This window comes from Leptosomus discolor, chromosome Z (assembly GCF_034619465.1).
Source record: "Leptosomus discolor isolate bLepDis1 chromosome Z, bLepDis1.hap2, whole genome shotgun sequence".
Taxonomy (NCBI): Eukaryota; Metazoa; Chordata; class Aves; order Leptosomiformes; family Leptosomidae; genus Leptosomus; species Leptosomus discolor.
The window spans coordinates 75,878,910-75,892,233 of NC_141419.1; the positions used below are offsets into that span (position 1 = coordinate 75,878,910).

The 13,324-nt window shown below is 40.5% G+C and overlaps 1 protein-coding gene across 3 annotated transcripts in view; it reads right to left on the minus strand.

Moving 5' to 3' along the window:
* Window positions 1–4,086: 4,086 nt before the first annotated feature.
* The window catches only part of PARP8 (poly(ADP-ribose) polymerase family member 8), a 128,852-nt gene continuing 119,614 nt past the window's right edge, over window positions 4,087–13,324 (minus strand). For all 3 annotated transcript variants that reach the window (XM_086479036.1, XM_086479038.1, XM_086479037.1), the window contains 5 exons: window positions 11,902–11,971; window positions 10,009–10,085; window positions 9,015–9,084; window positions 4,811–4,895; window positions 4,087–4,189 (listed from right to left, as the gene is read on the minus strand). In XM_086479036.1, the coding sequence (XP_086335162.1) occupies window positions 4,087–4,189; window positions 4,811–4,895; window positions 9,015–9,084; window positions 10,009–10,085; window positions 11,902–11,971 (405 nt within the window). The remainder of the gene's footprint in view (window positions 4,190–4,810; window positions 4,896–9,014; window positions 9,085–10,008; window positions 10,086–11,901; window positions 11,972–13,324) is intronic.

Sequence of the window (13,324 nt, forward strand, 5' to 3'; positions counted from 1 at the left end):
ACTCTTTGTAACTGACTTACATTTTCTAGAGCCAAGAAGAAATTCATCTAAATTAATGCTTAAATAGCTAGATAATGTTTTTATGTTCGTTTAGGATTTTTTTTAGTGTTTCTTCTTAAATCACGAATCTCTCCACTCAGTCGCCCCTTTTTGAGGTTTTTTTTGCACTTTGTACTCATCCAGGTTGGAAGTATGCCAATTGCTTCCACAGTAGTAAATGGTTTATAAGGAAAGCATAATTGATCTAAGCACAAAATCTTCATTTGGAGTGATCTTATATTTGTATTAACAAAAGCATAATCTTAGCATTATTCACCGGACGCGTTTTTAGTACCAACAGCTATAATATTAAAATTATACAGCATCAATAACAGTTTTTCAAGGACATTAGGGGAAAAATATAGGAATAAACAATTCCGGTGCAATCAACTAGTTCCTGTAAAATATTAAGCAGAATATTACACAAACTGGCCATTTTATGGTAAGATGAAGCCACAGACTCAGGTTATCGAAACAGTGTGTAGCACTGCTGAAGAAAACAGAGCTATGCTGATTCATATCATAGGCGAACACAAATTGCTTAACCCCTTGAATGCTAAATATCTACCTGAATCTCAAGAAAGGTTTAAAAGCATCTTTTTGGATCCCTTTCTCAATGTTTAATATTCAGAAGTATAAATATGGCAACTCATAATTCGGGTGCAACATTAAGGTATTAACCTATTTTTTCCATCAAACCTTTCCCATTTGAAGGCTTCTAATTTGTTGTGGGATGTAGGAATAAGTCAGAAAGTTCTCTCCCAAGAATTCCATTGGTTGCCCCATGCTGGACACGGTCACAGCCAGCTAGCTATGGCTTCATGGAGATTTCTACCAAGAGATACTACAGCCTGGGTCTCTATTTTCTTAGATTAAAAGCTACCTGTGGAAAGCCTGTATCTTTACAGTAGGACTTATAAAGATTGCTCTATCACCAACGTGTGCATGATAACAGAGGAAGGGAAGTGCAATGGCTTTGCGAATAACATAGGGTACTTGCTCAGATGACCCTGGCTTTTTATTTTTTATCCTCTGGAATCCATGTGAATGCAAGTATTTGGAAGAATTTGGCCATATGCAACTTCCATCCTTAGATAAAACCACACGGGAAATACCCTTCAAAGCAAATCTCATCCTTGAGATTTGTCGTTACAGTTCTTGGTGATAAAGTCTTTGTTTCAGCTTTGACGTTTGCCATAGAAGGGCTATTAATTTTTGAGTAACAGACTCACAAAGAACCTCCCTCTTTCCCCTCACCTTTTAAAAATGATGAGAACTAATACTTTGTTAAACGATCTGAAGACTCATGTTCACCTGCAGATAATATAACACTTTAGAAGAAGTTTGTTGTTAATATACTGGCTGAAGAAAAAAGTGACTGAGCTACTGTGTAGCAAGTGAATTTTGGTGTAATTCAGTCGCTGTTTGTGTGTGACAGTGGGCTTGTGTCCTTGCACCATCGCCTACAGCATGACACCTTCACAGGTGGCCCAGCTGCCCTGGGCATGGTGCTGCCCCATACCTCCATGAGCTGTGTTTCCCCACACTGCAGCTTCATTCTCCCTTTTCCTGCCATGCACCATGTAGGACCTGAGCTGCTAATGCCTCCTGTTAGTAATTTGGTGGCTCCTCTTTTTTTTTTTCTTTCCTACCAGTAAACCCCTCATGCCTCCAGAACAGCCTTTCTCCCTGAAAGGTTTTGCCTTCTCCCACTGCTTTGTAATGCCTGTGTTTGTCACATTCTGCCTTTTACTCTTGGCCACCCTCCTTCTCCCCCATGCATAAGCCAGTTGCCTCAGTACTCCCTGAAGTGGGCACCTTAAAACAGCAAGGCCTTCATATACCTCACAGCCTAGCCTTCCTCCATGCTGTCCCTTCCTCTGGTTCATTCATTTAAAACAAACCTCTAAGTCTTAAAATTTGGCAGAGGTGTATTTTCCCTCCCCTTTCCAGTAGTTGTACTTACGATGGCACCGTGAATGGCCAGTATCATGACCCCACTGTGCAAACCAAGGCTGACTCACTGCCATAGCTACATTCCAGGTTTCTCCCTTCAAGGGGTTCACTTGTGATCCTGCTGCAGCTTGAGGGGACAGGGAAGATGACTGCTTACTTGGCTTCTCCCGTTCACTCATGGTCATCTTTCTTATCTCCTAGTTTTTTGAGAAGGCCTTCCAGAGCAGCGGACTATCAGCCCAGCAAGTCAACACAGGACATTTTGTGGACTTGCTCCCTTGTTTCTTTTTGTTATACACAGTACAGTGATTCAGACACATATGGCAGCACAAATTACAGAGACACTGTCACTCCAGGGTTTCAGCTCCACTTCTGAATTATACTGATTTTGTACAGTTATACAACCTAAGGCAGCCCTTACGTAGATAGGCAAATTTCAGGAATCCCGTTGGTTTCAAGAAGTTTACCTGTGATCCAACACAATAGAGATAACAATTAGAGTAGTGATTCTCAAGTTAGAGGTCCATGAAATGAGGGTGAAAGTCAACAGATATTCAATAGCAAAATGGGGATTTGCAAACAGGACTGGCTTTACAAGTCTGGGTGTGAACCCAGGAAAACTGAAGTCCCCAGCAAATAAATCTGGAATGCTAAAATGCATTTCAAAGTATGTGCTCCTAGGCCCAATAACACTATTTTGCTTGTAGGGCACTTAAATTGCAGCATGTAATAAGGGAGTGTAGCTTGAACTAGAAAGAAGGAATCCCCAACTACAGCGTATTGACTGCAGTTCTGTTTAAAAGAAACAAACATGCCTGTGCTCTGTTGTGCTGCTACTTGGCACTTCAGTATCTTTATTATGAAAATAACATAATAGAGGATTCTGTCTATTTTTACTTTCTGAGGTGGCTTTACTACTTGCACAGATTGGTCAGATGAACCACTCTCCATGTTCAAGGGTGTGATTGACGCTTCAGGAAGGCTACTGTGAGGGTCGCCCAGGGCACTCATCAAGGCACAGGATATGCTTTATGCCTTGCAGACTGGGCCCCTGCCTACCTGTTTTGCCATCATGCTCACTTTGAAAAAACACTTGTTAATTTAACGGACAGAGATTTGAATTGGTTTGTTTTCCCTCAGGAATAAATTAATAAAAATATTTCACCATGAGAAACATCAGTAAAATTTTGCATTTTTTTGTATTTTCTAGTGTACCAACAATCAATTCAATCATGTAAAAGCCTTAATTCAGCACGTACTTTTAAATACGTGGCTAAATTTAACCACAGAGCAGTTTTAAAGAAGGTAAGATGAAAACATCACCTAGTATATAAAAATCAAATTTGTAAAAAGGAAGTAAACAGCTTCCGGTTTTCCAGATGTTTTCTAGGCTTGTATAATTAAAAAAATGCAACCGAGCTGCTTAATGGGTAAGAGAGTGTTTCCAGAGAAGATAAAGAAAACTAAACATACACCATCATATTCATTAGTTTTTGCTTTGTTTCACCTGTTAAATAAAAAATGTATGTTTAACCTTTGACTGTAAATCCTAGCTGCATTTGTGTAAAATAAAATGAATCCAAGATAGCTGCATGTAACCAATATCTTTAATTTGACATCTTCCAGACAACCTTTTATTGTGTTTAATTATGAGAATATTTTACTTATTGCAAAGTATCCTGCATAATACAGGTGCTCCGCTATAAAATTTTCTCTCTCGCTTATAATTCAATCTAAATTTAAAATACCAGTATACAGTGGTATAAAACATCCAATTGAACTTTAATATAAAAATATCAGCACAAAACTCCTTTTTAAAGTCTGTTTATTGTGAGCAACCCAAATGCCTGTTTAATTATTATAAGTTGTAGTATAGTAATAGACTTTGCACCCCTACAGTTGCTAATTCATACCATCTCAGGTATTTTGATAGATAAGAAATACTAAGTAAGAAAACAGTAAGTATTCAAAGGGTTAATTTGCTTAGAATAATAATAATAAATCAGGTTTTTGCATCTTCTTCAGTTCAAAATCCAGCTTTGAGACTGAGGAAGGCTTCCAAATCACATCAATTAAATAAGAGTGGTCCTTTTAACCAGTAGCAGTTTGATTGCCAATGACTCGAAGAATCTCTTTATGAATGCTTGGTTCCTGTGTATTTATACTTGTATCACCCACTTGACCATCTTCATAACTAAAAAAAAGTACAGAAAATAAAATCAAATTAGTGTTTTATTAATCTACCTAAAACCATCCAAAATTCTGTCATTCAATAATCATGACTGCTTGTTCCATAGGTTAACATGTTTCTATTAAAATGTTCTGCTGCACTTCACCATTATATGCAGATCCTAAACTCCAGAGGGTGAAGGGTGGTAAGGATGCCATTGTCACTGAAACCCTGAGGCTGAATAAGCCACTAGAACCAAAGGGGACAAGTCATAGGTGAGAGTGAAAATGCTCACATCATAGACAGGAAGCCTTTAATGAATTCCTCAGCTTTAAAACACACAGCCAAATAGAAATGATGTTTTATGATACATGGATAGACTTATTGTAACACGAAGTAATGCTACAGAGTGGGAAAAAGCAGTATCTCTCCATTCATTTATTTTATAACAAAACTCCTACTAAACCTCATCCACACATTTCCTAAGAAAAGTAAGTACAGAGAAAGACAAAAACTGAAGGGATATTGAAAACAATTAGGAACAAACATCTTTTATCTACTTCAGTTACAACTGTTGGAGGGAACACAGGAAAAAAAGGTCTAGGACAAACAGAAGTTGAATGTTAAAAGAAGCTTTGTACTCACACAAAGAAAAATCTTGTACACACGTGATCTGTATTGGGAACTACCCATATCTCTCCATGTTTGTGCAGATCAGATGAGGTTATCACTATCAAGGAAAGAATAAATTTCATAGTGATGAAAACATGCCTGGAAAATACTGGTTTAGAAAATTTGTTTTTTAATATACGTTAAATAGCCTTCTGGCAATCTGCATGTCTGTGGTGTGGCATAGACTCTGAGCTGGCTGCTAGTACAAACAGGGAGATGAACTTGATTCTCGTTCCCAAAATATATTTTCCAGAAAACACAGATGCTGGATGTATGGGAGCCAGTTGTCAACTGGAATGAAAAATGAAAAAGTATATTTGTTACAAACTGATTTTAAATGCCCATAGGGCATTTAAGGCTGTTAAGGAGGATCTGAGTCAACTAATCAGCCTTTGGAACAGAGATATTTTTGTTTGATGATGGCTGAGCCAAAAATAACATGTTGAAGACAAAGCCCACAACTGAGATATGACAAATACGGTATTTGCAATACTACCAAATATTTAAAAAAATTAAGCATAGCAATTATGACTATAGGGGGATCGCATCATGAAGCTTGCCAAAACCTGCTCAATATTTAGAAAATAGCAATGTGTTTGATGATAGGTTGTTTACCAGCAGAATGAGGACAACACAGGAAAGAAACCTTTTCATTGCTAGCTAGAAGCTACACCATCAACCTGTATTTGAAAAGATTTTTGTAAATCTGTTTAAACAGTGTCCTTTTGGACAAGTTGCCCAACTGTGGGATGAGTGGGTTCACAGTGTGCTGGGTGGAGAACTGGTTGAAGGGCAGAGCTCAAAGGGTTGTAGTGAATGGGGCTACATCTGGCTGGTGACCCGTCACCAGCAGTGCTCCTCAGGGTCCAATTTGAGGGCCAGTGCTGTTCAACATATTTATCGATGATCTTGGTGCAGGAGTTGAACGCTTCTTTAGCAAGTTTGCTGACGATACTGAATTGGGAGGTGCTGTTGACTCTTTTGAGGGACAAAGAGGGATTTAGATAGATTGGAGCACTGGGCTACAATTACTGGGATGAAAGTTCACAAACTGAAATGCTGGATTCTCCACCTAGGATGGAGTAATGCCAAGCACAAGGTTAAATTGGGAGAGGAATGGCTGGAGAGCAGCCCTGCAGAAAGGGCTCTGGAGGTGCTGGCCGACAGCAGGCTCCGTGTGAGACAGCAGGTGCCCTGGTAGCCCAGAGGGCAAACCGCATCCCAGGGTGCATCAAACACGGTACAACCAGCTGGGCAAAAGAGGTGATTATCCCACTGAGTTCAGCGTTGGTGCCGCCTCACCTTGAGCACGGTGTGCAGTTCTGGGCCCCGTGATTGAAGAAGGACACGAAGGTCCTTGAGCGTGTCCAGAGGAGGGCAACAAAGCTGGTGAAAGGTTTGGAAAGAATGTCCTGTAAGGAGCGGCCGAGGACTTTGGGCTTGTCTAGTTTGGAGCAAAGGAGGCTGAGGGGCGACCTCATCGGTCACTGCAGCTTCCTGAGGAGGAGAAGCGGAGAGGGAGGTGCTGATCTCCTCTCCCGGATATCCAGCGACAGAAAGCGTGGGAATGGTTCAAAGCTGCATCAGGGGAGATTTAGATTGGACACAGAAAGCATGTCTTTACCAAGAGGGTGGTCAGATACTGGAACAGGCTTCCTAGAGAGGTGGTTGGTGCCCCAAGCCTGTCAGTGTTTAATAGGCCTTTGGACAATATGGAAAAGGCAGAGTTACTGAATGCCTTCTTTGCTTCAGTCTTTACTGCTAAGGCTGGCCCTCAGGAATCCCAGACCCTGGGGGTGGGGGGAAGAAGTCTGGAGAAAGGAGGACTGCCCCTTGGTCTAGGAGGATTGGGTTAGGGATCTTTTAGGCAAACTAGACACTCAGAAATCCATGGGCCCTGATGGGATGCACCTGTGAACTCTGGGGGAGCTGGTGTATGTTATTGCTAAGCTGCTTTCCATCACCTTTGAAAGGTTGTGGAAGACAGGAAAGGTGCCTGAGGACCAGAGGAATGCCAATGTCACTCCAATCTTCAAAAAGGGCAAGAAGGAGGACCCAGAAAACTACAGGCCAGTCAGCCTCGCCTCCATCCCTAGAAAGATAATAGAGCAGCTCATTCTGGCTGTTATCTCTAACAATGTGGAGGAAAAGAAGATTATCAGGAGTAGTCAGCATGGATTCACCAAGGGGAAATCATACCTGACCAACCTGACAGCCTTCTATGACGGCATGACTGGCTGGGTGGATGAGGGTAAAGGAGTGGATGTTGTCTACCTCAACTTCAGAAAGCCTTTTGACACTGTCTCCCATCTCATCCTCATAGAGAAGCTTAGGAAGTGTGGGTCAGATGAGTGGACAGTGAGGTGGATCGACAGATGGCTGAAGGACAGAGCTCAGAGGGTTGTGATCAGGGGTGCTGAGTCCAGCTGGAGGCCTGTGGCTAGCGGTGTTCCTCAGGGGTCAGTACTGGGTCCGGTCCTTTTCAACATATTCATCAGTGACCTGGATGAAGGGACAGAGTGCACCCTCAGCAAGTTTGCTGATGACACAAAACTGGGAGGAGTGGCTGACACACCTGAGGGCTGTGCTGCCATTCAGTGAGACCTGGAGGCTGGGCAAAGAGGAACCTAATGAGGTGCAACAAGGGCAAGTGCAGTGTCCTGCACTTGGGGAGGAATAATCCCATGCACCAATACAGGCTGGGGGTCAACCTGCTGGAGAGCAGCTCTGCGGAGAAGGACCTGGGAGTGCTGGTGGACAGCAAGTTGTCCATGAGCCAGCAATGCGTCCTTGTGGCCAAGAAGGCCAATGGTATCCTGAGGTGCATCAAGAAGAGTGTGGCCAGCAGGTCGAGGGAGGTTATTCTCCCCCTCTGCTCTGCCATGGTGAGGCCACATCTGCAGCGCTGGGTCCGGTTCTGGGCTCCCCCGTTCAAGAGAGACAGGGAACTACTGGAGAGAGTCCAGCGGAGGGCTATGAAGATGATGAGGGGACTGGAGCATCTCTCCTACAAGGAAAGGCTGAGAGACCTGGGGGTCTTTAGCCTGGAGAAGAGAAGACTGAGAGGGGACCTTATCAACACTTACAAATATTGAAAAGGCAGGTGTCAAGAGGATGGGGCCAGGCTCTTTTCAGTGGTGCCCGAAGACAGGACAAGGGGCAACAGGCACAAACTAGAGCACAGGAAGTCCCGGCTCAACACGAGGAAAAACTTCTTTACTCTGAGGGTGACAGAGCACTGGAACAGGCTGCCCAGGGGGGTTGTGGAGTGTCCTTCTCTGGAGACATTCAAAACTCGCCTGGATGCAGTCCTGTGCAATCTGCTGTAGGTGAACTTGCTTTAGCAGGGGGGTGTGGACTAGATGATCTCTAGAGGTCCCTTCCAATCCCTGCCGTTCTGTGATTCTGTGATTCTCAAAATCTAGCATATACAGCTTAAAGCTTCCATTTTGAAACAACATGTTTTCCACTGTCTGTCTTAATTTTTACTTTTAAAAATAAACAAATGCTCCAAATGAAGGGCAAACTGAGCATAATATAATTTCTTTCTGTTTGGCCAGTGTGACTAATCACCAGTTACTGTTACAATTCTTATTCAAATTGCATAATTCTTTGTTTTCAAAACCTGCTGAGGTTTCTTTAGTTATTAAAAGAACAGCCAAGTCCTTCAAGAATGACAGTACTCATATGTACTGGATCTTAACTTCACAAAATTTCTGAAGCTGTCAAAGAGAACAGACTGGCTACCAGATGAACAGTGTATTTGCCTGAACAGTGAAAAATTTGGAAATTCAATAGCACAGCTGTTTCTTGTGACTTTTAGGTGTTCAATGCATTTTTCAAGAGCCTGCAAGAAGTCAGTTTTTCAAATAAAGACCACAACTTGGGTTATCTTGATGGCTTAGGAAAATCATCACATTTGAACGACAGACCAGATGATCAGTTGCTATGTGTATATGATTATTTCATGAAAACTCAGCATGCGTTATAGGTTTTGTTCAGAGAACAAAATGTTCTGAACTGAAATATAAAGGTCAGCTATTAAGCAAGTACTCGTACGCCTACCAGTAGTCTCTTACCTAAAAACAACCAATACTGGAACTAAAGGTCTCACTGATTTGCACCCAGTAACACTGTGTCCGTAACTAAAACAGTTTTTCAAGGGCTTTCAGCTTACCTTCACATAAGGCTATGCATTTTAAGTTACGGCTTTGCAAAAATTGTGACTGTTGTCCTTTCTTCTGTGACTGAGACGTAAAAACATAAGAAAACTTAATTAGTGCAGTAAGACAAAGAGAGTGAAAAAGTAACAAAGTGAGAGGGCTGCTATCTTCAGTGGTTTATTAATGAACAAAGATAGAAGCAGTCTTTTTAACACGTCTATTGTTTTTCTAAATGTAGTAGAATTTTTAAAAATGTTTGTATTATTTGTTTGGATTATTGCAGGAAGGATTTGAACTCCTTTATCCAGAAAGAAGAGTTCCTAATTATTGCAGAACGAATAACATTATTAGAAATGTCTGAGTGTTACTGATAAATAAATTGATAGCAGGAAAAAATAAAGGTTAATTTAATCACTGATTCTTTGGCCACTACCCCAGTATTTTACTGGCTTTCTCATTTCTGAGGGCTTCTGCTGTTACACACCAAACTCTCTCCAAAGCCAGATTATTCTGTAGTTTCTGTGTGTTAACTATGGAGACAGATGTAAGACTTCTTTCTCAAAATTTAGCCCTACAGATAAATATTATCAGTTTGCTTTAGATAAAGCAGAATTGTAATGGTTTAATAAGTAAAAAACATGAAAAACTGACTTGCTATAAATTAAATGCTACTCATTTTGCAGCAATAACCAGTCTCAATTCCTTTTGCATCATTATTCTGCAAGTCTAGAACGCAGAAAGCAACAGCTTACTAAGGGTCATAATGGAACCTCTATCTCATCTTCATTCTCTTCCTAAATTATTCTGCCTCGAAAAGAAGGGCACAAGACCTGCAGTATACAAACCGTTACTAAAAGCAGTTGGGCTGTATTTGATGTCTGAAGTTGTTGATTTCGTTCAATAAAATAAAACTGTTAGCTTTCACAAAGGGAATATTACCTCCTTTTCAGCTACCAAGCTCCTAAGCATAAAACCATAAATCTTCCAGAGGTGGTTGATGTACTGTACCTGTGATGTATTACCGCTCTTACTGCCTGAAGCTGGTTCATCTTTAGCTGACACCTTCTGCTGCTTCTTGTTCATACCTAGGAATATTAAAACCATGTAAGATACCCTGGCATATAAATACCATAATAAGCAAAGTTAAGTATGGAGAATGAAAACAGGTAGCACAGTGGGAATCACAATCCTTGGTATGGCACTTAAAAGCTAGTTAGTTTTGTCATAGAGTATCTCAATTTAATCCCACAAATTACCAGTACATCTGCATATATTGCAAAGACCTTAGGAAAGTCAAGTGAGCATTAAGTAGGTGCAAATGCAGATAAATATGAGCTTAAATGCCACTGAATTCAGTTCAGGAGTGCTATCAGGTAGTTGCTTAATAGAGTTGCATTTCAGCATGTCTTGACACTAACTGACCCTATTCAGGCTGAAGTCAACTGTGGGTGGGACAGTAAAATCATGAGAGAAAGAACTTTAAATAATAATCTTTATCACTTCATTTAGACTTATTAAAAGTCTAATTAATTTCTAGTAGCAGTTAATTTATTTAACATTTTAAAGTCTACCTCGGTTTCATTAATTTATCTACATGTAAAAGTATCAAACTACTTGTCAGCCACACTGGATCCAATTTTCATCTCAGAAATCTAAACACCTACATTTGTGCCTTAGATCTCTTTTATATTTCCCATGTTGGTTTACATAAAATTCCTGTATTGTACGCTACCACAGGCTTCCTTGCCTTTCCAGTATCCCGTATTTCTTGGCAGTTTGCAAACACAGACTGAATCATGGGGAAGTTTAACTCTTTGAAGGAATAGGCAGTGTAGGACTCCTCTGTGGCTTTTAATGGCATCAATAATACTTCACAGGAACACAGGCCTCCTTTCTGGAGGAGACTGGATGGAAGGGACCAAGTAGAGAGACAAGAAAAATACTGAAGCTGACAAAGCAGCGCTGTCCAAAAGGAAGAGCATTTTCTTAGATAGTGATACTGCAACTTGCACTTTAGGTGAGTCCTAAAAAGCTTCCATACCTGTGTAATCTCTGAAAAACTAAAAGTGCATTTAGAGATTCCTGATATTGAAATTCAGTAATCAGTAATAAAAAGTGCTGAGCTCTAAAATGAATTGGGACATTATCTAATACTGAAAACCAGAAAGCATAACCAGAAGTCTCAGAATTATCTCCATGCAGACAATCACACATTCAACTATACCCGCACTTTCACATGTAGAACTGGTACATACCTAAAGGAAAAAGTCACCGTATTTTAAAATCTCGTAAGTTTCTTAATGTATGTTTGGTGTATCTTGTTTCTATTGTGCTTCTCTTTATGATCTAATTCTTATATGGAAAACACTGCACGACTTACTTTTGGATTTAGTAGTGGGACAAATTAGGTTCCCTCCCTTTCTCATGCTAAAATAAACAGACTGTCCTATACTTTCTATGTAATCGTGACATGGCAATACTTGGGAATATTCTTAAACATACACAGTTGAACATCTTTATTGATGAATATTTGTTTTGTCAGATCAGGTTGTAAAAGCTTATGAATCCACAGAAAATGTTAGATGGACTCAGGCAGATACTGACAAAAAATCACAAAGTTGGATTTCCACTGCATAATCAAGACCTGCTCCATTACACACAGCATCCACTATTAGCTACTATTTAGTTCAAGTACAGTTTCAAGATACTCAGCACCTTGGAAAATGAGGATAGGTATTTAATAAGGGAATTTAGATTTCTCTTTTCTGAATAAATTACATCTTGGTCAACAAAGATAAAATTTAATACAGTGTTGTAAACAGCGAAGCTGGTAAGAAAAGCAGTAGACTAAGATACCTCCCCCCATATTTCCCCAACTTTAGAGTGATTTATAAATACCACCTGAGTAACCAAATGATATGCTTGACAATGGACTAAGATAGATTCCACTTCCAAACATTGCACCATGGAGCTGAAAAAGAGCGGAGTGATGGTTTAACATTAATTTGGTTATGTGGACAAAATAATAATGATAGGAACAGGTCACAATGTAGACAAGCATCTGCCCCACTGCATCCATTTATTGCCTGGTAATAAATGGTGTTCAAAGGTGTCTTCAAAAAAACCACGCTGCGAATATACAACTAAAATACTGTATATTCCGGAAACCATGTCCAAATGCCCAAACATAATTTTACATCAGATTTACATACAAAATTGCATTTTCTGCTTTTAAATCTAACATTACCATGGAGGATGCCTACAGAGGGTCCTTCAGTACGTGGCCAAATACACTGCAGCCTGAACAAGGCTGAGCAAGCTCAGCGTATGTCTCACATCAAAATCCTGTCAGTAAGTACAGCCTAAGCCAGCCTCTGTGAATTAACAGCAGCAACCGCTGGCTTTGTTTTCTTTAAGGTAAGAAATGAAGAGATGCTGATGACACTGGTCATAGACTATAAAAAAAACTTAGTCACTAGTTCAGTCTGAGTACTGGAGGAATGGGTTGAATTAAGCTTTTGCCAGAGCCAATTCAGATGTGCATATCCCATTACCGCAGGACTGTGCTTTAGCCACAAAGCTACCAGCTGTCTGAAAAGAACAGAGGCAAGGGAAGACTCTTCTTCACCAATGTCATTGTTCCATATCACGAAGCTTGGGCTAAGCAACAAAACTGAGCACTTTTTATTAGCCCTGCACTCATTTTCTGGAAGGGGGGGAAGTACGGGTTTCACTTCTCCACCAGGGACTAATTGCTTTATGTGGGAAAGCCTTTAAAGAAAACACACCAGTTGTTGGAGCACAATTGAGAATCCAGAGTATCTCCTACCCAGGCAGATGTTACGACTACTGGGCATCAGAGTCATGCTGACCCTATTTCCTTCCTCTGACCTAATGATATTTACACTGTCTCTGCAAAGTGACAGAGCTACCATAGGAATGTGCAAACATGCTTTCACTTCTCCAGATCTTACAATGTTGAATAGGATCCTTGGTGAGTAGATATTTTTCCTGACTGGTTGGTACTTGGGTAAATAGGATGAACTGGGGTCAGGATATGCCTTAGGCACATGAGAGATCTAAAAAAGATGACTTGTATAAAACAGGGCTTTACTGCTTCCTCCTATTCCCAGTATCTCAACCCTCAACAAAAAAAAATAAGTATAAACAAAGGGGTTTACTTGGGTGAATTTTGGCGTGTAAATCCTGCTTTCTCGTGGAATTATCTTCCAAAGATACTAATAAAAACACCCAAACCACTAGGAGGAACAGTAGATTTCAACTTCCTTTTTTTCAGTGTCTTCTGTACCCCAATCCTTAGTCA